At 47.9% G+C, this 26,383-nt stretch overlaps 2 protein-coding genes across 12 annotated transcripts in view; one reads left to right on the top strand and one right to left on the bottom strand.

Moving 5' to 3' along the window:
* The window catches only part of FOXM1 (forkhead box M1), a 21,305-nt gene extending 9,076 nt beyond the window's left edge, over nt 1–12,229 (bottom strand). For 3 of the 9 annotated variants that reach the window (XM_033223198.1, XM_033223200.1, XM_033223203.1), the window contains exons 1-5: nt 11,523–12,229; nt 8,588–9,136; nt 5,588–5,739; nt 2,042–2,233; nt 29–157 (exon numbers count right to left, since the gene is read on the bottom strand). In XM_033223198.1, the coding sequence (XP_033079089.1) occupies nt 29–157; nt 2,042–2,233; nt 5,588–5,739; nt 8,588–9,089 (975 nt within the window). In that variant the 5' untranslated portion in view covers nt 9,090–9,136; nt 11,523–12,229. Of the gene's footprint in view, nt 1–28; nt 158–2,041; nt 2,234–5,587; nt 5,740–8,587; nt 9,137–10,832; nt 10,926–11,522 lie in introns of those variants that run through there. The other 6 variants (XM_033223201.1, XM_033223202.1, XM_033223205.1 and 3 more) reach the window with 4 other exon arrangements.
* Nucleotides 10,992–26,383, top strand: RHNO1 (RAD9-HUS1-RAD1 interacting nuclear orphan 1). Of its 3 annotated transcripts, none has more exons than XM_033223209.1 (3): nt 10,992–11,124; nt 21,883–22,134; nt 24,782–26,383. In XM_033223209.1, the coding sequence occupies exons 2-3, from the start codon at nt 21,967–21,969 to the stop codon at nt 25,334–25,336; spliced, it is 723 nt and encodes a 240-aa protein (XP_033079100.1). In that variant the 5' UTR covers nt 10,992–11,124; nt 21,883–21,966; the 3' UTR covers nt 25,337–26,383. The 3 variants fall into 3 exon arrangements, with proteins under 3 accessions (XP_033079100.1, XP_033079101.1, XP_033079099.1); XM_033223210.1 differs by lacking the exon at nt 10,992–11,124 and adding an exon at nt 11,802–11,885 and having other exon boundaries at nt 21,883–22,092; XM_033223208.1 differs by lacking the exon at nt 10,992–11,124 and adding an exon at nt 11,802–11,885.

Here is a 26,383-nt window from a genome sequence, read left to right as displayed (position 1 = left end):
CCTAGTTAGAGAAAAGCAGGGCATTCACCTTAAACACCTGGTCCAATGTCAAGTAGCGGTTGGCACTGGGGTGAATGGTCCAGAAGGAGACCTTGCCATTGGCAGACGTCTCCCGGACAAACATGTCATGCAGGGAAAGGTTGTGGCGGATGGAGTTCTGGAAGAAGAGCAAGACAACTGGTTATCAGCTACTTTAGATTCAGAAACATCACCCTTCAAACACATGGGGAAACCAGCCTCAGGCCCCTCCCACTGTGCTTAGCACAGGCTTCGTCTGGTGTCTTTGTAACCCTGTCTCCCGGCAACTCTCCTCACACTCCACACCGCAGAGCTGTCACCCTCAGCCATAAACCCATCTATTCTACGGGAATAAAGACTGATGCCAACCTTAGATTGTGATAAAGAAAAGACCTGGATAGCTGTCAGGGGCTAGAAAAACAGAGTAAGACTGTGAGGCAGTGATCAATAGCAAGACAGGTGGGTCAGAGAAATTAAGAAACTAGGGAATTAGGCCTGGCATGGTGGCTCACGCCTATAATCCCAGGACTGCGGGAGGCCGAGGCGAGTGGATCACTTGAGGCCAGGAGTTTGAGACCAGCCTAGCAAACATGGTGAAACCCTGTCTCTGTCAAAAATATAACAATTAGCCAGGCATGGTGGCGCATGCCTGTAGTCCCAACTACTCGGGAGGCTGAGGCAGGAGAATCACTTGAACCTGGGAGGCACAGGTTGAAGCAAGCCAAGATTGTGTCACTGCACTTCAGCCTGGTTGACAGAGTGAGGCCCTGCCTCAAACAAACAAGCAAACAGGAAACTAGGAAATTAAGGCTGGGTGTGGTGGCTCACACCTGTAATCACAGTGCACTGAAAGGCTAAGGCAGGAGGAGTGCTTGAGACTAGGAGTTCAGACCAGCCTGGGCAACATAGTAACCAGCCTGGGCAACTGTCTTTACAATAACAACAACAAAAATTAGTGGACTGTGGTAGTGCACCTGTTATCCCAACTACTTGGGAGGTTGAGGAGGGAAGAGCTTGAGCCCAGGGGGCTAAGGCTGTACTCCAGCCCAGGCAACAGAGTGAGACCCTGTCTCAAAAAACAAACAAACAAACAAAAAACCAAACAAACAAAAAAGACTAGGAAAGTAAGCTGATGGAAGGGAGTTAAGTTAGTTAAGAGTTCTACCATGAGGGGCCAGGTGCAGTGGCTCATGCCTATAATCCCAGCACTTTGGGAGGCCGAGACAGGCAGATCATTTGATGTTAGGAGTTCGAGACCACCCTGACCAACATGGTCAGACCCGTCTCTACTAAAAATACAAAAGAAATTAGCCAAGTGTGGTGGCGGCGCCTGTAGTCCCAGCTACTCGGGAGGCTGAGGCAGGAGAATCGCTTGAACCTCGTAGTTGAAGGTTGCAGTGACCTGAGATCTGCCATTGCACTCCAGCCTGGGTGACAGAGCGAGACTCTGTCTCAAAAAAAAGAAAGAGTTCTACCGTGAGGACAACAAAGCACACTTGGCTTGGAATTGAGCACCCGTGAGAAGATCTCATTTGTAGCTCTGACACCGACCAACTGGGTGAGCTACGTTGACTCCCAGGCATCTTGGTCTTTCCATGAATGAAGTGAAAGGAAAACCCCTGCCCACTAGAAATGGTATGTGACGCGATAGGAGATGACATCTTGGGTCATACGGTTCACAGCATTCTTTTTTTTTAATCAAGACATTTTCATAAAACTACTTAGCCACTCTAGCTGCTGCATCTAGGACTGCTGTTCAGTGTAGCAGAAAAGTGGGCTTGAGTGCTACATTGAAGACTCTTCATGAACTTTAGGTAGTAACAGATGAAGTAGTTAAAGAACTCTTGTTAATGATTTTGCCTGGATTCAATAAGATTGAGTCACAACCCAAAAGATATGTTTGTTTATCATTCTAGCATCCTTTGCACTTAACTGCTGTCCCAGATACAAGTTGCAGCACAGCACTGGAGACAGACTGTCAGGCTGGACTGGCCTTGATTTTGGTTGCATTGGGACATATTACCTTCCAGCCTGGCTTGGCAATGTGCTTAAAATAGGGAAAGTGGTCCTCTATCCAAGCATAGATGTCTTTCAAGGTCATGCGCTTCCGCTCAGTGCTGTTGATGGCGAATTGTATCATGGCCATGTAAGAGTAGGGTGGCCGCTCAGACACAGAGTTCTGCCAGGACGTTGATGGTCTCAAAGGTTCCTCAACCTGAGGATTATGACAAAGGGAATGACATGAAAGAGTTCATGAGAACTACCCCAACCCAAGCCCTTAAAGAACATCTAGAGAAACCTTTATCCCATAGGATGGTACTAGACACAAACTCATCTGAGACCGCTATCTCATAGAATACAAGTTTAGAGTTGGGAAGGATCTTGGAGATGATCTAGCCTAGACCCTAGGCAATAAGAAACTGTCATCGTTCATTTTGTTGAATTTGGAGAAAATCCAGTCCCTTCCAGCTGCCATTTCTCAGGAAAGTTTGAGTACGTACTTTGATTCTCAAAGCATTGATGTTACACTAAAACCACGCCCATTTTTCAGACTTGTGGGTCAAGAAACCTAGGTCTTAGTCCCATTTCTATTCCTGATGTGTTGTGAATAAACCCATCTCATTTCAATGTTTGTATGAGAGAAATATTCCCAAGAGTATGAGTCAGACAATGCCTGCAAAGCACACAGTTAGCTAAGTTTTAGGCAAAGATCTGATCATTCACATTTTTTTTTTCCTTTTTTGAGACAGGGTCTCACTGTGTCACCCAGGATAGAGTGTAGTGGCCACATCACAGCTCACTGCAGCCTTGACCTCCCCAGGCTCAGGTGATCCTTCTGTCTCAGCCTCCAAGTAGCTGGGACTACAGGCATAAACCACCACGCCTGGCTATTTTTTTTTTAGATGGAGTTTCACTCTTGTTGCCCAGTCTGGAGTGCAATGGTGCAATCTTGGCTCACTGCAACCTCTGCCTCCTGGGTTCAAGTGATTCTCCTGTCTCAGCCTCCCAAGTAGCTGGGATTACAGGTGCCTGCCACCACGCCCGGCTACCTTTTTTGTATTTTTAGTGGAGATGGGGTTTCACAATATTGGCTAAGCTAGTCTTGAACTCCGGACCTCAGGTGATCCACCTGCCTCGGCCTCCCAGAGTGATGGGATTACAGGCGTGAGCCATTGTGTCCGCTATTTTTTTTTTTTTGTATTTTTAGTAGAGACCAGGGTTTTGCCATGTTGCCCAGGCTGCCCTAGAACACTTGCGCTCAAGTAATCTGCCCACCTTGGCCTCCCAAAGTGCTGGGATTACAATTGTGAGCCACCATGCTCACATTTTAAAAAACTGAGATATTACTTTCTAAAGTACACAAATTTTATGTTTATAGCACAAGTAATATTTACTTATGTACACATACATGTACAGTTTCATTTTTTTTTTTGAGATGGAGTTTTGCTCTTGCTGCCCAGGTTGGAGTGCAATGGCGCGAACTTGGCTCACCACAAGCTCTGCCTCCTGGGTTCAAGTGATTCTCCTGCCTCAGTCTCCTGAGTAGCTGGGATTACAGGCATGTACCACCACGCCCAGCTAATTTTGTATTGTTAGTAGAGGCGGGGTTTCTCCATGTTGGTCAGGCTGGTCTCGAATTTCTGACCTCAGGTGATCCTCCCACCTCGGCCTCCCAAAGCCCTGCGATTACAAGCATGAGTTATCGCGCCTGGCCAGATTTTCACTTTTAAACATTGTTGAGCTGGAGGCCATGATCCTAAGTGATTTAATGCAGGAACAGAAAACCAAATACTGCATGTTCTCACTTATAAGTAGGAACTAGGCCGGGTATGGTGGCTCACGCCTGTAATCCCAACACTTTGGGAGGCCGAGGCGGGAGGATGACGAGCTCAAGAGATTGAGACTATTCCGGCCAACATGGTGAAACCCTGTCTCTACTAAAAATAAAAAAATTAGCCGGGTATGGTGGCGGGTGCCTGTAGTCCCAGCTACTTGGGAGGCTGAGGCAGGAGAATCACTTGAACCTGGGACGCAGAGGTTTCAGTGAGCAGAGATTGTACCACTGCACTCCAGCCTGGCGACAGAGCGAGAATCCGTCTCAAAGAGAGAAAAAACAAAAAAATGAAAACAAGGCTGGGCATGGTGGCTCACACCTGTAATCTCAGCACTTTGGGAGGCCGAGGCGAGTGGATCATGATGTCAGGAGTCCAAGACCAGCCTGGCCAACCTAGTGAAACCCCGTCTCTACTAAAAATACAAAAATTAGCCAGGCGTGGCGGCGGGCACCTGTAATCCCAGCTACTCAGGAGGCTGAGGCAGGAGAATCGCTTGACCTGGGAGGTGGAGGTAGCAATGAGCTGAGATCGCACTGCTACACTCCAGCCTGGGAGACACAGCAAGATTCCGCCTCAAAAAAAAAAAGGAAGAGCTAAACATTGAGCACACATGGATACGTAGACAACAGGGCCTACTTGAGGGTGGAGCGTGGGAAGATGGGGAGATGGAAAAACGACCCAGTAGGTACTATGCTTACTACCTGGGGACAAAATCATTTGTGCGCTAAAGCCCAGCAACACACAATATACCCATGTAACACACCTGCGCATGTGCCCCCTGAACCTAAAATAAAAGTTGAGAAGAAAAGAAAATAAAGGTTGTTGAATGAATGATTAACACATACATACAATAGAATCTAGATGTATTATATTGGTAACTGTGGAAAAAAAACAACCCAGACTACACAATTGGATTCAATTTTGATTGCTAGGGATGTATTTAAAATTCGTATCTAGGCCAGGCTGGTGGTTCATGCCTGTAATCCCAGCACTTTGGGAGGCTGAGGCAGGAGGATCCCTAGAGCCCAGGAATTTGAAATCAGCCTGGGCAGCAGGGCAAAACCCCATCTCTACAAAAAATACAAAAATTAGCTGGGCATGGTGGCGTGCACCTGAGTCCCAGCTACTCGGAAGACTGAGGTGGGAGGATGAGCTGAGCCTGGGAGGTCGAGGTGGGAGGATGAGCTGAGCCTGGGAGGTCGAGGTGGGAGGATCAGCTAGGCCTAGGAGGTCGAGGCTGCAGAGAGCCATGATTGCACCATTGCGCTCCAGCCTGGGCAACAGAGCAAGACGCTGTCTTAAAAAAAAAAGTATATATAAACTGACTTTATCTGCTATTAATATTATATCTTCTAATAAAATTACTTTATTATATTATGTTCAATTTATACTGTTCATACTGTTGGCAGACATCTTTAAAGTTCAAGTGGATTCCCAAAGTGAAGACCTCTTAATCATTTCCTGAATACCTACTAAGGACAGAATACTTAACCCAGTGCTGTTCGCTGGAATACAGAGTGAACAAGGGAATCTGCCCTCAAGGAAATTTCACAGATCGGGGAGAAAAGATCCCAGGCAGAAAAGTAGCTCAAAAGTTACACAGAATAGCATGAAGTGGAGAGTTAATACCAGAACTCGGCAAGTCTGGTCCATCAGGCCACTTGATCCATTTCCCTACCTAGGAATTCCCTGCACTGGATCTGATTTCTTTAGTGAGGGACAGAACAATTCACCTTAACCTGTCTCTGCTCCAGGTGACAATTCTCCTTCTCCTCCATCTCTTGCTTGATGCTGCAGGAGCCCAGTCCATCAGAACTCATCTTTCGGAGCCACTGGATGTTGGATAGGCTCTTGTTGATAGTGCAGCCTGCTGCCTCACCATCTGCTAGAGGGAAAATCATCCGACACCCCACTTAGCTGCCTCATCAGATGCCCAGTATGTCCATCAGAATTGGTGGCTAGCAGGCTGGGTGCAGTGGCTCACACCTGTAATCCTAGCACTTTGGGAGGGCGAGGCGGGTGGACCTCCCGAGGTCAGGAGTTCAAGACTAGCCTGGCCAACATGGTGAAACCCCATCTCTACCAAAAATACAAAATTAGCTGGGTGTGGTGGCACACACCTGTAGTCCCAACTACTCAGGAGGCTGAGATAGGAGAATCGCTCGAACCTGGGAGGCGGAGGCTGCAGTGAGCCAACACTGCGCCACTGCACTCCAGCCTGGGTGAGACAGAGTGAGACTCTGTCTCAAAAAAAAAAAAAAAAAAGAGGCTGGGTGCGGTGGCTCAAGCCTGTAATCCCAGCACTTTGGGAGGCTGAGACGGGCGGATCACGAGGTCAGGAGATTGAGATCATCCTGGCTAACACAGTGAAACTCCGTCTCTACTAAAAAATACAAAAAACTAGCTGGGCAAGATGGTGGGCACCTGTAGTCCCAGCTACTCAGGAGGCTGAGGCAGGAGAATGGCGTAAACCCAGGAGGCGGAGCTTGCAGTGAGCTGAGATCCCGCCACTGTACTCCAGCCTGGACGACAGAGCGAGACTCCATCTCAAAAAAAAAAAAAAAAAAGAAAGAAAGAATTGGTGGCTAGGGATCACTTGTCCAAGACCTCAACCTTCAGGGATGGAGAACACATGCTGAATCTATCGTGGCTCTAAGTTACTCTGCCCCATTATGCATTTCAGGAAAACTGTAGGAGCATAGCTCAAATTGCATTTCAAGCTGAGCCACACTGAGCCTTAGAGATCAATCAAGGCAGCTTACAAAAGAATTATTGAGATCTGCACACCAAAAAAGTCACTTTTCAGCCTGGGCAGTATAGTGGGACCCCATCTCTGCAAAAAGAAAAGAAAAAATTAACTGGGCATGATGGTGCATGCCTGTAGTCCCAGCTACTTGGGAGGCTGAGGTGGGAGAATGGCTTGAGTCCAGGTGTTCGAGGCTAGAGTGAGCCGTGATTGCGCCACTGCACTCTAGCCTGGGTGACAGAGCGAGACCCATCTCTAAAGAAAAAGTCATTTTCCTCCTCTTCCTTCAGCTTTCTCCCTTATCAAGAAGGAAAATGAGGCCAGGTGCAGTGGCTCACGCCTGTAATCCCAGCACTTTGGGAGACTGAGGTGGGCGAATCACCTGAGGTCAGGAGTTCAAGATCAGCCTGGCTAACATGGCGAAACCCTGTCTCTACTTAAAGGAGAATCACTTGAAATCAGGAGGCAGAGGTCGCAGTGAGCTGAGATTGCACCACTGCACTCCAGCCTGGGCAACAGAGCAAGACTCCATCTCAAAAAAAAAAAAAAAGAAGGAAAATGAAGTCAGGTGCTGTGGTTCATGCCTGTAATCCCAGCACCTTGGGAGGCCCATATCGTTGGATCCCTTGAGCTCAGGAGTCTGAGATCAGCCTGGGCAACATAGTGAGACCCCTTCCTCATTTATTTATTTTTTGAGACCCCTTCTTTTTTTCATTTTCTTTTTTTTTTTTGAGACAGAGTCTCGCTCTGTGGCCAGGCTGGAGTGCAGTGGCACAATCTCGGCTCACTGCAACCTCTGCCTCCCAGGTTCAGCGATTCTCCTATCTCAGCCTCCAGAGTGGCTGGGACTACAGGCGCCTGCCACCACGCCTGGCTAATTTTTGTCTTTTTGGTAGAGACGGGGTTTCACCATTTTGGCCAGGATGGTCTCGATCTCTTGACCTCATGATCTGCCCGCCTCGGCCTCCCAAAGTCCTGGGATTACAGGTGTGAGCCACTGCACCCAGCTGAAACCCCTTCTTAATAAAAAAAAATAAATAAAAACTTTTTTTTAATAGAAATTTTGTTGTTGTTGTTGTGTTTTTTTTTTTGAGACAGAGTCTCATTTTGTTGGCCAGGCTGGAGTGCAATGGTGCAATCTTGGCTCACAGCAACCTCCAACTCCTGGGTTCAAGCAATTCTCCTGCTTCGGTCTCCCAAGTGGCTGGGATTACAGGGGCCTGCCACGATGCCCAGCTAATTTTTTGTATTTTTAGTAGAGATGGGGTTTCACCATGTTGGCCAGGCTGGTCTCAAACTCCTGACCTCAGGTGATCCACCTGCCTCGGCCTCCCAAAGTGCTGGGATTATAGGCGTGAGCCACCACGCCTAGCCAAGTTTTTTTTTAAGAAAGGAAAATCATTTTTACTTTCTTTTGGGTCAATGGGAAGGATAAACAGAGATAATCCTTTTCCAACATAAAGAAAGCAACAAAAATTCTAAATTATAATTGTAACCTGTTCAACAGCACCCAAAGGAGCTGGGTCAAGCTTTCAGGATGAAGTCAAGACTTTCATTGGCTCAGGCTAGATGCCTGATTGTTCTGGTTTTTTTGAGACACAGTCTTGCTCTGTCGCCCAGGCTTGAGTGCCGTGGTGCGATCTTGGCTCACTGCAGCCACCTCCTCCTGACCCGGGCAACATAGTGAGGTGATTCTCCTGCCTCAGTCTCCAGAGTAGCTGGGACTACAGGCGTGTGCCACCACGCTCGGCTAGTTTTTTAAATATTTTTAGTTGAGACAGGTTTCACCATGCCATGTTGGCCAGGCTAGTCTCGAACTGCTGACCTCAAGTGATCTGCCTGCTTCAGCCTCCTAAAGTGCTGGGATGACAGGGGTGAGCCACTGTGCTCGGCCAGATGCCTGACAAGCATCAAGACTGACTACAGACCTTGCCACTGGAGAGAAAAGGCTGGGCTCCCTCACCCCTTTCCCTGGAAGGCCACATACCGCAGGTCTCCGGTTTCTGCTCGCCAAGGGCTCCAGGTGGTCTAGGAAGATTCCCACCCCTAGCTGCAGGTTTTGGTCCCAAGGTCTCCAGGGTCGCTTCTGTCCTTTTGGCATCATAGCTGGCTTGGGTTTGAGGCTGGAGTCCTGGAGGCTGAGTTGGGGCTCCCCCACAACTGATGAGGATGAATTTGTTGGGCCCATGACTGCCACTCTCTTTTCCTTTAGCAGTCAGTGCCGTGATGATGCTGTGGATATCAGCATTGTTGGGGACAGCCACTACTTGGGTGTTGGGCATGGTGGGGTGGTTAATAATCTTGATCCCAGCTGGAAACTTGCAAGTGTTGGACTCTGCCACTTCCTTGGAGGCCTCTGCTTGATTAGGCTCCTGTTGGGCAGGGGATCTCTTAGGTTCCTCCTCTGATGTTTCACGTGGGGCATTTTGAACAGGAAGGGGCAGCCTCCGTCTTTTGAGAATCAATGGCCGACGGGGGCTGGTTTTCATTATGAATCTGCGTTTTCACTCTCCATTGAGAATCACAAGTGTCGACCCTGGAAAATGCAAACACCAGCAAGATGTTAGAGATTTTTTAGGCTGAGAAGAGGTTCTTTTAGAGAAAGGTGCTCCTCTTCATATGATCAGGAACATGAGCCTAAAGGCCCAGGTAAACACTCCATGGACTTTTGTAAAGACCTCAGATAATAAGGAGATAAGCTTTACTGACAAAAGAAGGCTAAAATTACAGCAGACAGAAGCAATTCAAAGGGTAAAAATGGGACTGGGCTGGAGATAGACAAAGATCTCCTTCTTGAAGCTTCAGAATATTTAGCTACAGAAGTGGATGGGATAGCCACAAATATGTGGAAATCTTTATAATTGCCTACTATAATACAAATAGATCACTTGCAATGACTGTATGGACAGGAATGGAAGATGCTAGAATAGGAAAGCATATGGTAGTTAGGAGTCCTGACAAAACTCTGATCCCATAATCCATTCTAAGATAAGGCCTTTTCATTTTTTTTTTTTTTTTTTTTGAGACAGAGTCTCACTCTATCACCCAGGTTGGAGTGCAGTGGCACGATCTCAGCTCACTGCAACCTCTGCCACCTAGGTTTAAGCGATTCCCATGCCTCAGCCTCCTGAGTAGGTGGGATTACAGGTGCCCGCCACCACACCTGGTTAATTTTTGTATTTTTAGTAGAGACAGGGTTTCACTATGTTGCTCAGGCTGGTCTTGAACTCAGGTGATCCACCTGGCTCGGCCTCCCAAAGTGCTAGGATTACAGGCATGAGTTACCGCACCTGGCCAAGCCTTTTAACTTTTATGTTACTTCGTAAATAGGACCAGTGCACACAGAATCAGGGAAGAAAGGCAGGTTGTACTATTGCCACACTACTGGAAAAATCATCTCCCAGTTTACAAAACCTCACATAAAATGGAAACCTCTATTGAAGGCCCATGTAAAGTTGTGCAGCTTGTTCAGTGAACAAATTTAGAGGGTGACATTTATTTCACAGGCTATTATACTTGCTCTAATTTAAAAAGAATGTGTTCTTTTACAATTCGTACTGTATTTAGACAGTGGCACTTTAGTACTTGCATGTGGTTATACATATTTTAACTTTCTAAGCATGCCATTTTATTAATTTCTTTTCCAGAAAAAAGACTATAACCCCTGTCTCCTTACTACCAGAATGAGCTATCATCAATACACTAAGGTGGTTCTAAAATGCTAACAGCATAGTCTTTTTTTTTTTTTTAAAGTCTTTTGTTGATTTTTTAATTTTTTTTTTTTTTTTTGAGGGGGAGTTTCACTCTTGTCACCCAGGCTGGAGTGCAATGGCGCAATCTCAGCTCACTGCAACCTCCGCCTCCCGGGTTGAAACGATTCTCCTGCCTCAGCCTCCCGAGTAGCTGCGATTACAGGCACCCACCACCACGCCAGGCTAACTTTTTTTTTTTTTTTTAAGTAGAAACAGGGTTTCACCATGTTTATCAGGCTGGTCTTGAACTCCTCAGATGATCCACCCGCCTCGGCCACCCAAAGTGCTGGGATTACAGGCGTGAACCACTGCACCCAGCCTTTTGTTGATTTTAATAGATAGATGGAATACTCTACCATTAAGCAAAATTGTATAATTCTATTTCATGGACCTTTGGGAGACAGAGGAATTGGCTGTCTCTTTTTTAGGACACTTATTCTCTCCCTGAAAGGCAACTGTAATTTTTTTGACATTTGTCACCTGCAGAGTTCACAGGCCCTCCACACCTCCACCTTCAAATCTCAGTTTTACTTTCACTTCAGATCTTTCCAGGCTTCCCTCTCTCCCGCATCGATCAGTAGATATGATTCCTCTTTTTCCACAGGATATCTAGGTCTTAATTTTTTCTTCTACTTCCTGACCAGCCTGATATTATTATTGCCAACACTTTCTTGCTCGGGAAACTTCCAGAGTGGTCCTCTGAGCCATCTCCGTCCTGAGCGGGGAAATATTGCTGCATTCTCAGGAACCAGGAGAAGGGCCCTGCAAACGGGTAAGATGGAGGCAGTGTTGCCTAGTGGTGAGAGAGCCTGGGAGCAAGGCAGTATGTGTGCAGGTTGGTCTTTGACTCAACGCGCTACAAGCTCAGTCTTCATCTCAGCTACAGTCGGGCTAAGAAAGGCCACCCCAGCCCTCCCGAGGCGGTGGGCAGGGTGCAGAGGTCAGACTTCCAGGGAAGGCCAAGGGGCGCTTTAAGTCGTGAGAAGGCCCCCGCCAGGAGGTTGGATGCAGAAAACATTTGCACCCTGGCTCAGATTCTTCCCGTGTGGCCCAAACCTCCACTCGTGGCCCGTGCCCTCCTGCTAGACGCCCTGACCTCCGCGCCCGGAGGCCTCGCTCCCCGCCTGTGCCCAGGCCAGGCCTGGCACTCCATTCCTGTATCCCGCTCACCTCCAGACTGCAGTCGCCGCCGCCGTTGGGCCGTGGCTCCGAAGGCGGGCTCCGGGCTCCTCCAACCTGCGAGCCAAGCCAGGGCCCCGGACGGGGGCTGGCGCCGGACCGGCCGGGTCCCCGGCGGTGCGGGCGGGGTGGGAACCCCGGGGGATCCCGGGAGGGGAGGGGGTCCCGGGCCGGGGCCGGGGGTGGGGTCTGGCACCGGAGCTTTCAGTTGGTTCCGCTGTTTGAAATTGGCGCCGGCGGAGCGTTAAGGTCACGTGACGGAACGTCGCCAATCGGCGCCGGCCTTGTCTCGGCATTCCGGGCTCGAAGGCTGTGCGGTCTGACAGGAGCTGCGGCCCGGTCCGGCCCGGGCTGGTAAGGCGGGAGGCAGGCCGGCTTGTGGGGGAAGAAGTGGCCGTGGGGCCTGGGAGGGGCCGGAGGGGTTCCCGCCGCGTGGGTGGGCGAGCGGAGGGACAGTTTCGGGATGTGCGGCAGCGGCGCGATAGGCCCGGGTCCCTGGGTCCGCTTTCCCCGCCGCCCTAGTCACGCCGGCGACACGCCCCCGCTGCCCCTCAGGCTGCTCTGCTCCCCTTTTCCAAGGTCGGCTCCAGTTGATTTCCTTCCTGGGGAAAATCGTACCCCATTTTCGTACAGTGAACGATCGTCTGCTGCCCCCGATTAGACTGAGGGTTCTTTGAGGGCTGCGTATGAGCTCAGCTTTCTTCCATCTTGAAAAAAATGTCAGCCCCAGGAACCCAACCTCAGCGCGAAATCTTCGAGTACTGACCCGTCTTTGGTCCCTCCCAAAGCCAAGCCTTCGGCTGTGGTAGACGGTGGTGCTTTATTTATTTCCTCAGTCAACCAGTCTAGTTGAGCAACGGCTCTGTGCCAGGCCCCGCTAGGCCCTGAAGATACAATGGCAGACAGGTTCTTTCCTTGCCCTGGGCTCATAGTCCAATCGTGGAAGAGGGGGCACTGACATTTTAAAAGAATCAAATAGGCCGGGCGCGGTGGCTCACGCCCGTAATCCCAACACTTTGGGAGGCCGAGGCAGGCGGATCACCTGAGGTCAGGAGTTCGAGACCAACCTGGCGAACATGGTGAAACCCCATCTCTACTACTAATAAAAAAAAAAATTAGCCGGGCATGGCGGCACATGCCTGTAGTCCCAGTTACTTGGGAGGCTGAGGCAGGAGAATTGCTGGAACCTGGGAGGCGGAGGTTGCAGTGAGCCAAGACTGCACCGCTGCACTCTCCAGCCTGGGCAACAAAGTGAGACTGTCTCAAAAAAAATTAAAAAATTAAAAAAAAATAAAATAAAATAATCAAATAAACAAATGTGGGCTGGGCATAGTGGCCCCCGCCTGTAATCCCAGCACTTTAGGAGGCCGAGGCGGGTGGATCATTTGAGGTCACGAGTTCGAGACCAGCCTGGCCAACATAGCGAAACCGCTTTTCTACTAAAAATTAGCCGCGCGTGGTGGTGCATGCCTGTAGTCTCAGCTACTCTGGAGGCTGAGGTGGAAGGATCACCTGAGGCCGAGAGGTGGAGGCTATGGTGAGCTGTGATCACACCACTGCACTCCAGCCTGGGCGACAGAGGAAGATACCCTCTCCAAAACGAACAAACAAATGTGGCATTATTGCTGTAAAGTGAAATAGTAGAGGTTAATGATACTTTGAGTATTTACAATAAGATCTTGAGAGGTAGGACAGGAAAGGCTTTTCTAATGAGATCTGATGCCTTTTACAAAGAAAGGAGGGAGCCCCGCTAAGCAGAGGGAATCAGGTGTGCAAAGGCTGGATGGATGGCAGGAGGAAGCACAGTGAGTGCAAAGGCGAAGGAATATCTGAGGAGTTTGAGCTGATTACCTGAATGAGTGTGGTGTGAGTTGAAGCTAGAGTCAGGGGAAGCGGGGCCTTAGCCATACAGAGAAGTTCTGTGCTTGTCCAAGAATTAAAGGAAGCCAATCATAAGCTTTAAGCAGAAGTGAACCCAGGTCAGATTTGCATTTTAAAAGGTCAGTCTATAGCGGGGTTTGCTAGAGTGGATTAGGGCAGAACAGTTGGATATTGCAGTACTCCAGGCAAGAACTGCTGGAGCTTGAAAAAGGGTGGCGGCGAGAGAAGAGAAAGAAGGAGACAGCGTGAAAAAGGGGCATTACGAAAACATGTTTAAGAGGTAAAGTTGACAGGGCTTGTTGGTGGGTTGGATGGGAGAAGTGTCAAGATTTTTGGCTGCATAACTGAAGGAATAATGACACCATTCCCTGACCAAGGGCCCTGGAAGATAATCACTTTGGCCAAGGGGTGGGGGTGGAGTTATCAAGGGAATGATCGTGAATTCAGTTTTTGTTTTTTTACTACAAAGCAATGCTCAGAATGAGTTCAGTTTTTTTCAAAAAAAAAAAAAACTTTATATATTTATTTTTATTTATCTTTTTATTTTTTAGAGACAGGGTCTTACTCTGTCCCCCAGGCTGAAGTTCAGTGGCATGACCTTGGCTCACTACAACCTCAACCTCCTGGGCTCAGGTGATCCTCCCACCTCAGCCTCCTGAATGGCTGGGACTACAGGCACACACCACTACACCCAGCTAATATTTTTTCCCCCCGGAGACGGAGTCTCGCTCTGTTGCCCGGACTGGAGTGCAGCGGCGCGATCTCGGCTCACTGCAAGCTCCGCCTCCTGGGTTCACGCCATTCTCCTGCCTCAGCCTCCTGAGTAGCTGGGACCACAGGTGCCCACCATCACGCCTGGCTAATTTTTTTGTATTTTTAGTAGAGACGGGGTTTCACCATGTTAGCCAGGATGGTCTCGATCCCCTGACCTCGGGATCAGCCCGCCTCGGCCTCCCAAACTGCTGGGATTACAGGTGTAGGCCACTGTGCCTGGCCTAATTTTTGTATTTTTTATAGAGACAGGGTCTCACTCTGTTGCCCAGATTGATCTTGAACTCCTGGGCTCAAGTGATCCTCCCACCTTCACTTCCCAAAGTGTTGGCATTACAGGCATGAGCTACTGTGCCTGGCCAAGTTCAGTTTTGAACTTGTTGAATTTTTTTTTTCTTTTTTTTTTTGAAAGAGTTCTGACTCTGTCACCCAGGCTGGAGTTCAGTGGCACGATCTCAGCTCGCCACAACCTCCGCCTCCTGGGCTCAAGTGATCTGCCCACCTCAGCCTCCTAAGTAGCTGGAACTACAGGTGCACACAACCGCGTCCACCTAATTTTTTGTAGAGTTTGGGTTTCACTGTGTTTCCCAGGCTGGTCTCAAACTCATGAGCTCAAGTGATCCACCCACCCTGACCTCTGAAAGTACTGGGATTACAGGTGTGAGCCACTGGGCTGTACCTTACACATGTTGAATTTGAGGTGCATTTGAAGTATCTAGTTGCGGCCGGGCGCCGTGGCCTGTACCTGTAATCCCAGTACTTTGGGAGGCCGAGGCGGGCGGATCACGAGGTCAGGAGATCGAGACCATCCTGGCTAACACGGTGAAACCCCGTCTCCACTAAAAATACAAAAAATTAGCCGGGCGTGGTGGTGGGCACCTGTAGTCCCAGCTACTTGGGAGGCTGAGTCAGGAGAATGGTGTGAACCTGGGAGGCAGAGCTTGCAGTGAGCCGAGATCGCGCCACTGCACTCCAGCCTGGGCGACAGAGTGAGAATCAATCTCAAAAAAAGAAATATCTAGTTGCTGTTGCTGTTCAGGTAGGTCGTGGGATATTTGGGTCCCAAACGTAAGGAATTCTAAAATGAATATGTAAATATTGAAGTCATCTACTTCTAGGTGGGTACTGAAATACAGGCAGATGAGTTTGCCAGAGAAAAGTGAGAACAGCTCCAAGTGAGAACAGCTCCAAAGCACAACCAGAGGGGAAGGACTTAGATAGCAGAGTGAACTGACCTCTAATTAGAGCAGAAAGAAGTTAAATGCTGACATGCATAGGTTTGTATGTTTGCTTTCTGGAAAATGAGAGTATTTCCTTTGATGTCTTATGTATTCTTTGTCAAGTAGGAAGTAAAGTCATTTGTTAAGAGAAAAGGGATATTCTGAAGCTCTAAGAAAGTGGGCAGGGTGTGGTGATTCACACCTGGAATCCTAGCACTTCGGGAGGCTGAGGCAGGAGAATCACTTGAGCCCAGGAGTTCAAGACCAGTCTGGACAACATAGCAAGACGCCATCTCTACAAAAAATAAAATAAGAAACTAATCAGGTGTGGTGGTGCTTGTCTATATTCCCAGCTATTTGAGTGGCTGAGGCAAAAGGATCTATTGAGCCCAGGAGTTTGAGGCTGCCGTGAGCAACGATCGTGTCACTGTACTGCAGCCTGCGCGACAGAACAGGACCCCATCTCTAAAAATGATTTTTAAAATGTTCAGTCTGGGCGCGGTGGCTCACGCCTGTAATCCCAGCACTTTGGGAGGCCAAGGTGGGCAGATCACCTGAGGTCAGGAGTTCAAGACCAGCCTGGCCAACATGGTGAAACCCCATCTCTACTAAAAAATATTACAATTAGTTGGGCGTGGTGAGGGTGCCTATAATCCCAGCTACTTGGGAGGGTGAGGCAGGATAATTACTTGGACCCAGGAGGAGGTTTCAGTGAGCCAGATTGCGCCACTGCACTCCAGCCTGGGCATCAGAGTGAGACTTCGTTTCAAAACAAAGAAAAAAATTTTCCACTTTATTTATTTACTTATTCATTTGGAGATAGGGTCTGTCTGTCACCTAGGCTAGAGTGCAGTGGCACAGTCATAGCTCACCACATCTTCAAATTCCTGGGCTCAAGTGATCCTCCCACCTCAGCCTCCCAAGTAGCTGGGACTACAGGTGCATGCCACCATGCCCAGCTAATTATTCTTTTACATTTTTAGTAGAGACAAGGTCTCACTATGTTGCCCAGGCTGGTCTTGAACTCCTGTCCTCAAGCAGTTCTCCCACCTCAGCCTCCTAAAGTTCTGGGATTACAGGCGTAAGCTACTGCACCTAGCTTAGAGAAATGTTAAGATAATCTTTGTGGAGAATGAGTTGATCAAGGAAACAGGATTGCTGAGCAATGTACTGATGACTTTCAGCAAGTCATGAATTTCAAAACTATAGCTGTAGCAGGACGAGCCGCAGACAAAACTCAAGACACTGAGTTAAAGAAGGAAGGGGTTTATTCGGCTGGGGGCATCAGCAAGACTCTGTCTCAAGAGCCAAGCTCCCCGAGTGAGCAATCCCTGCCCCTTTTCAGGGCTCACCACTCTAAGGGGGTGCACGTGAGAGGGTCGTGATCGATTGAGGAAGCAGGGGGTACGTGACTGGGGGCTGCATGCACCAGTAATTAGATCAGAACAAAACAGGATAGGGATTTTACAGTGCATTTCTATACAATGTCTGTAATCTATAGATAACAGAACCAATTAGGTCAGGGGTCGATCTTTAACTACCAGCCCCAGTGTGTGGCTCTGCGCTGTCTGCTTGTGGATTTCATTTCTGCCTTTTAGTTTTTACTTTTTCTTTCTTTGGAGGCAGAAATTGGGCATAAGACAATATGAGGGGTGGTCTCCTCCCTTATAGCCATTGCTACCACTGTCATCTTTCCACTGGATTCCTGTGGTAGCTTTTTGTTTATTTTCTAGACTGAATCTTGCTCTGTTGCCCAGGCTGGAGTGCAGTGATGTGATCTCCGCTCACTGCAACCTCCGCCTCCCGTGTTCAAGCGATTCTCCTGTCTCAGCCTCCTGAGTAGCTGGGATTATAGGTGTGTGCCATGACGCCTGGCTAATTTTTCTATTTTTAGGAGAGACGGAGTTTCACCATGTTGGGCAGATTGGTCTTGAACTCCTGACTTCAAGTAATCTGCCCCCCTCAGCCCCCTAAAGTGCTGGTATTACAGGCGTGAGCCACTGTGCCCGGCTTCTCTATACTTTTTATTCCTTTCCAACTAGAAGGTAAGCACCACAAGGGCAGAGGGCATGTTATTCTCTGGTATATATTTTCAGCACCTGGAACAGTGCCTAGCACAGGCGCTCAGTAAATATTTTTCGAATGAATAAATGAACAAATGGATATATATATTTTTTGTGTTTTCCATAAGATGTTAGTTCCTTAAGAATAGAAACTTTGGCGGGGCATGGTGGCTCACGCCTGTAATCCCAGCACTTTGGGAAGCTGAGGTGGGTAGATCACAAGGTCAGGAGTTCGAGACCAGCCTGGCCAAAATAGTGAAACCCCGTCTCTACTAAAAATACAAAAATTAGCTGGGCATGGTGGTGTGTGCCTGTAGTCCCAGCAACTTGTGAAGCTGAGGCAGGAGAACTGCTTGAACCCAGGAGGTGGAGTTTGTGGTGAGCCAAGATTGTGCCACTGTACTCTAGCCTGTGTAACAGAGCACGACTCCATCAAAAAAAAAAGAATAGAAACTTCATCCTTTTTTTTCTTTACCTGTATCTCTCTACTGCCTAGTCACATAAGTCAAAGCAAGTTATTTTTTGTTGTTGATTGAATGGATCACGAATGCATAGAACCAACCTGCTCTGTGTGTGACTTTCCAGCATGCTCAGCTGCAACTCTTTCACCTCTCTACTTATTGCATTCAACCTTGTGTCCCACCATTCCACTAAAGAAGCCCTTATTTTTTTTTTATTTTTTATTTTTTTGAGACGAAGTCTTGCTCTGTCGCCCAGGCTGGGGTGCAGTGGCCGGATCTCAGCTCACTGCAAGCTCCGCCTCCCTGGTTCACGCCATTCTCCTGCCTCAGCCTCCCAAGTAGCTGGGACTACAGGCGCCCACCACCTCGCCCGGCTAGTTTTTTGTATTTTTAGTAGAGACGGGGTTTCACCGTGTTAGCCAGGATGGTCTCAATCTCCTGACCTCGTGATCCACCCGTCTCGGCCTCCCAAAGTGCTGGGATTACAGGCTTGAGCCACCGCGCCCGGCCAAGAAGCCCTTTAATAAGAAGCCTTTATTAAAGTTGATCTGGGCCAGGCGTGGTGGCTTATACCTGTAATCCCAACACTTTGGGTGGCTGAGGCAGAAGGATTGCTTGAGCCTAGGAGTTTGAGAATAGTCTGGGCAACAAAGCAAGACTCTGTCTCTACAAAAAATAATAATTAAGAAAAACTTTAAAAAAAGATGCTCTAGGCACGTTGTGAGAAAAGTCAGGTTGGAGATGGGGGTGGAAAAAGGAAGCAGGGAACTCAGTTAGAAGGCTACCAGAGGGGCCAGGCATGGTGACTCACGCTTGTAATCCCAGCACTTTGGGAGGCCAAGGCAGGTAGATCAGTTGAGGTCTCAACTGAGTTCAAGACCAGCCTGGCCAAAATGGTGAAACTTCATCTCTACTTAAAATATAAAAATTAGCTGAGCATGGTGGCAGGTGACTATAATCTCAGCTACTGGGTAGGCTGAAGCTGGAGAATTACTTGAACCCAGTAGGTGGAGGTTGCAGTGAGCCAAGATCAAGCTACTGCACTCCAGCCTGGGCGAAAGAGTGAGACTCCGTCTCAAAAGATAAAAGTATAGAGAAAAATCAGACAAGTCAAGAGGTTGAGTTGCCTGTTATTTTGGACATAGTTGTTAGGGAAGGCCTTTCTGAAGAATTGCTAGTAATCCCAGTATTTTGGAAGGCTGAGGAGGGACGGATTGGTTGAGCCCAGGAGTTTGAGACCAGCCTAGGCAACACAGTGAGACCTCATCTCTACAAAAAATGTTTTTAAAAAAGTTAGCCAGGTGCAATGTGCCCGCTTGTAGTTCCAGCTACTCAGGAAATTGATGTGGGAGGATGGCTTAGGGTTTAGAGGTCGAGGCTGCAATGATCCATGATCACACCACTGCACTCCAGCCTGAGTGACAGAGCGAGGCCCTGTCTCAAAAAAAAAAAGAAAAAAGAAAAAGACAAGAGAAAAAGACATAGAAAACCTGGGGTGTGGTGGCTCACACCTATAATCCCAGTACTTTGGAAAGCTGAGGTGGGCAGATCGCTTGAGCTCAGGAATTCAGGACTAGCCTGGGCACCACAACAAAACCCTATTTCTTTTTTTGTTTTTTTTTTTTGGAGACGGAGTCTCGCTCTGTCGCCCAGGCTGGAGTGCAGTGGCCGGATCTCAGCTCACTGCAAGCTCCGCCTCCCGGGTTTACGCCATTCTCCTGCCTCAGCCTCCCGAGTAGCTGGGACTACAGGCGCCCGCCATCTCACCCGGCTAATTTTTTGTATATTTTAGTAGAGACGGGGTTTCACCGTGTTAGCCAGGATGGTCTCGATCTCCTGACCTCGTGATCCGCCCATCTCGGCCTCCCAAAGTGCTGGGATTACAGGCTTGAGCCACCGCGCCCGGCCAACAAAACCCTATTTCTACAAAAATACGCAAATTAGCCAGCATTGTGGCACGTGCTGTAATCCTAGCTACTTGGGAGGCTGAGGTGGGAGGATCGCCTGAGCCTGGGCGGTTAAGGCTATAGTGAGCCATGATCATGTTGTCTCGAAAAAAAAGAAAATGGGAACACTAGCTGGCTGGATATTTGTTAATGTTAAAGCATTTATGTATTTATTTAGTCGTATTAATGGGAATCATAGAATATATTTTCTTTTTCTTTTCTTTTCTTTTTTTTTTTGAGATGGAGTTTCACTCTTGTTGCCCAGGCTAGAGTGCAGTGGCGTGATCTCTGCTCACCGCAACCTCTGCTTCCCAGGTTCAAGTGATTCTTCTGCCTCAGCCTCCGAGTAGCTGGGATTACAGGCATGCGCCACCACGCCCAGCTAATTTTGTATTTTTCTTAGAGACAGGGTTTCTCCACGTGGTCAGGCTGGTCTCGAACTCCCGACCTCAGTTGATCCACTCACCTTGGCCTTCTAAAGTGCTGGGATTACAGGCATGAGCCACTGTGCCTGGCCGAATACATTTTCTTCAAAATAATCCAGGGATAGAAGAAGTGGCTGGGGTGTAGATGAGTCACGGTTAGCCTGGCTGATAGTTACTGGAGCTGGATGATCGGTACACACGGCCCATTGTGTTATTCAGTCCACTTTAGTGCATATTTGACATTATCTGCAGTGAAAAAGTTTTTAAAAGCCAGGTGGGCTCAGATTCTTCTGCTTAAAGTCTAAACTCATATGGTGTCACCTGTTTTTTGTTTGTTTGTTTGTTTGTTTTGGAGATGAGTCGCTTTGTCTCCTAGGCTGGAGTGCAGTGGTGCAATCTCAGCTCACTGCAACCTCCACCTCCCAGGTTCAAGCGATTCTCCTACCTCAGTCTCCCATGTAGCTGGGATTACGGGCATGCACCCCTACACTCTTTTTTATTTTTAAAATACATCTTTTTTATTTGTTTGTTTGTTTGTTTGAGACAGAGTCTAGCTCTACTGCCCAGGTCAGAGTGCAGTTGCACAATCTCAGCTCATTGCAACCTCCAGCTCCTGGGTTCAAGTGATCCTCGGCCTCCTGAGTAGCTGGGACTACAGACATGTGCCACCACGCCCAGCTAAGCTTTGTATTTTTAGTAGAGGTGGGATTTGCCATGTTGGCCAGGCTGGCCTTGAACTCCTGGCGTAAAGTGATCAGCCCACCTCAGCCTCCCAAAGTGCTGGGATTATAGGCATGAGCCACCACTCCCAGCCTAACTTTTGTATATTGAGTAGAGACGAGGTTTCACCATGTTGGCCAGCCTGGTCTTGAACTCCCAACCTCAGGTGATCTACCTGCCTCGGCTTCCCAAAGTGCTGGGATTACAGGCGTGAGCCCCCTCCCCCAGCCGTGTCACCTGTTTTTTTTTTTTTGTTTTTTTTTAACCTCATCCTGACACCATGTTTATCCTCAGTTCCTGCCATTTTTCTTTTCATACTCTGTGTCCAGATACATTGAGTTTATAATTCCCAGAATTCACAATACTCCTTCTTGTCTCCGTGCCTTTGTGTACACCCTTCTTCAGGTTGGAGTGCCCTCCTTGCTTTTTTGTTTCTTCTATGCCTTTCATACCTAGGTCAGATATCTTCCTTTCCAGAAAGCCTCCTTTGGAATGAATGGAACCATATCATATTCTCATACTGTGTTGTAAATGTCTGTTTCCCTTTGCTAGACTTTCAGCTCCTTGAAACAGGGATGATCTCTGTATCACTACAAATGCTTGGCACTCAGTAAATGATTGTTGAATAAATGGTTATTCATCTTTAAATTCCCAGCACCCAGCATGACACTTAGCACATACTCAATAAATGTTCGTTAGATGAATGTTGAATATGAATATTGTGTTTTGTTTGGTGGTTGTAGGTGTAGGAGGCCGTGCTGCCCACAGCCTTGAGGTTTATGGTAGAATTGGCTGGCAGAGGATCAGGAGGAGCTAGGGAATCATCTGAATTCTTTGTTCTCAGCTTTTGTTTCTTCTCTACAGGCATGGGTTGGAATTGGAGCCTATCACCCAACCCGAAGGCTAACAGCATCATGTGGTTACTAACTGTTCCTCATTCACTGGTTGATGCCTCCCAGAAAAAAACGCCGCCAGCCTTCCCAGAAAGCCCAGCTGCTGTTCCACCATCAACCACTGGAGGGCCCCAAACACAGCTGTGCATCTACACAGCTTCCCATCACTCACACTCGACAGGTGCCCAGCAAGCCCATTGACCACAGCACCATCACTTCCTGGGTAGGCCCATGGGATTATCACTTTGACTTTTTTTTTCTTTTTTCTTTTTTTTTTTGAGATGGAGTCTTGCTCTGTCATCCAGGCTGAGGCACAACGGTGCGATATCGGCTCACTGCAAGCTCCACCTCTCAGGTTCATGCCATTCTTCTGCCTCAGCCTCCGGAGTGGCTGGGACTACAGGTGCCCGCCACCACGCCCGGCTAATTTTTTGTATTTTTAGTAGAGACGGGGTTTCACTGTGTTAGCCAGGAAGGTCTCGATCTCCTGACCTCGTGATCTGCCTGCCTCGGCCTCCCAAAGTGCTGGGATTACAGGTGTGAGCCACCACGCCCGGCCTACTTTGACTTTTACTCTGTTAGGTTTTCCAGAATGCTGACTCTTCTGCCCCTTGAACCAGGGCCTCCAAAGAATAAGATTCATGGGGGCAGGGGCAAGGAGTTAATGTATTCTTTCTGTCTGTGGCCAGCCATCTTCCCTGGTACATCTTCTTTTCTCAGTTCAAACTGAGGAATGGGTTAGTGGGAACTGGAGTCTTTCTCTTCCCCTATTTTCCTCTGAAAGAGTTCAGTGTAAAAGTTTTTTTTTTTTTTTTTGAGACGGAGTCTCGCTCTGTCGCCCGGGCTGGAGTGCAGTGGCCGGATCTCAGCTCACTGTAAGCTCCGCCTCCCAGGTTTACGCCATTCTCCTACCTCAGCGTCCCAGGTAGCTGGGATTACAGGTGCCGCCACCTCGCCTGGCTAGTTTTTTGTATTTTTTAGTAGAGACGGAGTTTCACCGTGGTTCATTCACCAGGATGGTCTCGATCTCCTGACCTCGTGATCCGCCCGTCTCGGCCTCCCAAAGTGCTGGGATTACAGGCTTGAGCCACCGTGCCCGGCAAAAGTTTTTTACCCATTAGCTGGGTGGGAATGCCAGATCAATGGCAGAACAAGTTAAAAATGAGATTGTTCCCCAAACCTCATGTGAAAGATGAAGTATCTAGCTAGATACTCTCTTTATTGTTTAACGGATTGAGCCTTGAAAAATAAAAATCCCATAAGAATATGTCATATTTTGACCACTTAAAAGCCCTGGGAAGAGAGGCCAGGTGTAGTGGCTCATGTTTGTAATCCTAGCACTTTGGGAGGCCAAGACAGGAGGATTGCTTGAGCCCAGGAGTTCAAGACCAGCCTAGGCAACATGGCAAAACCCCATCTTGACTAAAAAATATTAATAGAAAAATTAGCTGGGCATGGTGGTGTGCACCTGTAGTCCCAACTACTTGGGAGGCTGAGGTCGGCAGATCTCTTGAGCCTAGAGGTCAAGGCTGTAGTGAGCCAAGATTTGCCACTGCACTCCAGCCTGGGCAACAGTGTGAGACCCTGTCTCAAAAAAAAATTAAAAAAAAAAAAAAAACAGAAGCCCTGGGAAGAGAATATAGCTACTATACAACGGGAAAGTAGTGTAGTAAAAGGGCCAGACAAAAACATAAGCTTGGCTTGGGAGTATTTAATAAATGTAACTTATTCAGGACTGATTGGAAGAACCATAATACCTGCTACAGGACTGTGGAAGAAACCTAAACATCAGAATCCTGTGGATGAGAGTAGGAATGAACATTTATTGAATAGTCATTATATGCCAGGTCCTCTGCTAGTTCTCACCCCCTGTGCTTGGAGTTGGCTTTTCATTATTTACTGAGGGCCTTCTTTGTTCCAGGCATTCTGCTAGGTGCTGGGAATCAAGAACAAGACCGCTGGTCTCTACCCTCATGAAGTTTAAAGATGAGTTATATCTAGGCCAGTCATGGTGGCTCACACCTGTAATCCCAGCACTTTGGGAGGCTGAGGCGGGTGGATCACTTGAGGTCAGGAGTTTGAGACCAGTCTGACCAACATGGTAAAAACCTGACTCTACTAAAAATACAAAAATTGGCTGGGCGCCGTGGCTCAAGCCTGTAATCCCAGCACTTTGGGAGGCCAAGGCAGGTGGATCACCTGAGCTCAGGAGTTGAAGGTCAACCTGGTCAAAATGGTAAAATCCCGTCTCTACTAAAAATACAAAAAGTAGCTGGGCATGGTGGTGCGTACCTGTAATCCCAGCTACACGGGAAGCTGAGGCAGGAGAATCGCTTGCATCAGGGAGGCAGAAGTTGCAGTGAGCAGAGCAGAGTGCCATTACACTCCAGCCTGGGTGACAAGAGCGAAACTCTGTCTCAAAAACAAACAAACAAACAAAATACATATATATATAGCTGGGCGTGGTGGCAGGCGCCTGTAGTCCTGGCTACTCAGGAAGCTGAAGCAGGAGAATCGCCTGAACCCGGGAGGCAGAAGTTGCAGTGAGCTGAGATGATGCCACTACACTCCAGTCTAGATGTCAGACTGAGACTCCATCCCGGGGAAAACACGTTATATCCCTGTGGTGTGATGCCGTGAAAGAGACATCACCCCCTTTCCTACACATGAGGAGGCTGGCGGCCAGAGAGATGGAGTCATTTGCCCAAAGCATCCTGTTGTTATCCCATTAGACAGCTGTTTTAGTTTTGTGTTCATTACTACATTAGACCCCAATGTAAGAGTCTGGTCATCAGATATGGTTTCCTCTCTTAGGTTAGTACTTAGGCTCAGCTCACTTTTTTTTTCTTTTTCTTTTTTTTTTTTTTAAGGTATCACCTGATTTTGCTACAACAGCGGGAAGCTTGTTCCCAGCCTACCGGAAACACCACCACCAAAACCGGGCGAGACATTCAAGTCGAAAATCGACCACCTCCAAGTTTCCACATCTGACTTTTGAGAGTCCGCAGTCTTCCAGTTCAGAGACATTGGGGATCCCCTTCATCCGGGAGTGCCCCAGTGCATCAGCAAAGGATGTTTCCAGAAGACCCTTAGTTCCAGTGCTCAGTCCCCAAAGCTGTGGGGACATGTCAGCACAGGCACTTCAGGGCTTACCTTATGTGTTCATTCCACCTGATATCCAGACCCCAGAGTCATCGTCTGTGAAGGAAGAACTCGTTCCCCGAGATCAGAAGGAAAACAGCCTTCCAAGCTGCTCTCTTCACGCTGGCACTCCTAGTAGCCCAGAGCCTGGACCTGTTCTGGTTGAAGACACCCCCGAAGACAAGTATGGAATAAAGGTCACGTGGAGGAGACGACAGCACCTGCTTGCTTACCTCAGGGAGAGAGGGAAGCTGAGCAGAAGCCAATTCCTTGTGAAAAGCTGACTACCATCAGCAGTCTCAATAGAAAAGACACATGTCTTTTGGAGTCATCAAGGAATTCAATTCCCAGGGTTTTGTTTGTTTGTTTGTTTTATTTTGTTTTGTTTTTTGAGATGTAATATCGCTCTGTTGCGCAGGCTGGAGTGCAGTGGTATGATCTCATCTCACTGCAACCTCCACTTCCTGGGTTCAAGCGATGCTCCTGCCTCAGCCTCCCCAGTAGCTGGGATTACAGGCACCTGCCACCATGCCTGGCTATTTTTTTGTATTCATAGTAGAGATGAGGTTTCTCCATGTTGGCCAGGCTGGTCTCAAAATCCTGACCTCAAGTCATCTGCTGGCCTGGACCTTCCAAAGTGCTGGGATTACAGGTGTGAGCCACCACACCCAGCCGAGATTTGTTTTCTAAGATACTTTGTGTCATGAACAGTTGAGTTTAGTGTCATGAACTATTCACTTTATATTTTTCTTGTATTAACTGTTTAAATTTTTAAAATATTTTGTAGTAACTCTTTAAAATGTATGTAAGTAAATGGCTGCAGAAAGTTTTTTTAGAGAATCCTGCTTCTGTCAGTAATACAGCAATATTACCCCATCCACTAAAGGTCTTTGTCTCCTTAACCACTACTCATTAACCCTTTAATCACCTCATTCAAACCAATTCATTCTGCATTTTTGAGGACCAGCTCTTGTCAGGCTCAGTGGCAGCTTCTATGACCTGATGGATGGAAAAAAATCAAACTCTGTGACTATGGTTGACTGCCACCTCTGCAACCTTGACTCATCTTCTGAAAAGGCAAGAAGAAGAAAGGGCAGCAAGCCCTGTTTTAGGGACTATATGAGATCAGGGAAGATAAAGGGGACATAGATGAGTTCTTTAGGATTGCCTATGTTTTGAGTTTTTGTTTCTAACTGAAGAAATCTGTCAATATTAAATAGGGTGGGAAAATGATTTCTTAGAGTAACTGTTCAACTGTGTATAAATAAATAAGGAAAGTTTTCAATGAATATTACTTATTGTAATTAATGCAGAAGGACTTCCCCAGTCAA

This window comes from Trachypithecus francoisi, unplaced genomic scaffold (assembly GCF_009764315.1).
Source record: "Trachypithecus francoisi isolate TF-2019V2 unplaced genomic scaffold, Tfra_2.0 Lachesis_group11, whole genome shotgun sequence".
NCBI lineage: Eukaryota > Metazoa > Chordata > Mammalia > Primates > Cercopithecidae > Trachypithecus > Trachypithecus francoisi.
The sequence above is the reverse complement of the archived record's forward strand: the minus strand, read 5'-3'. Positions and strand labels throughout refer to the sequence as shown.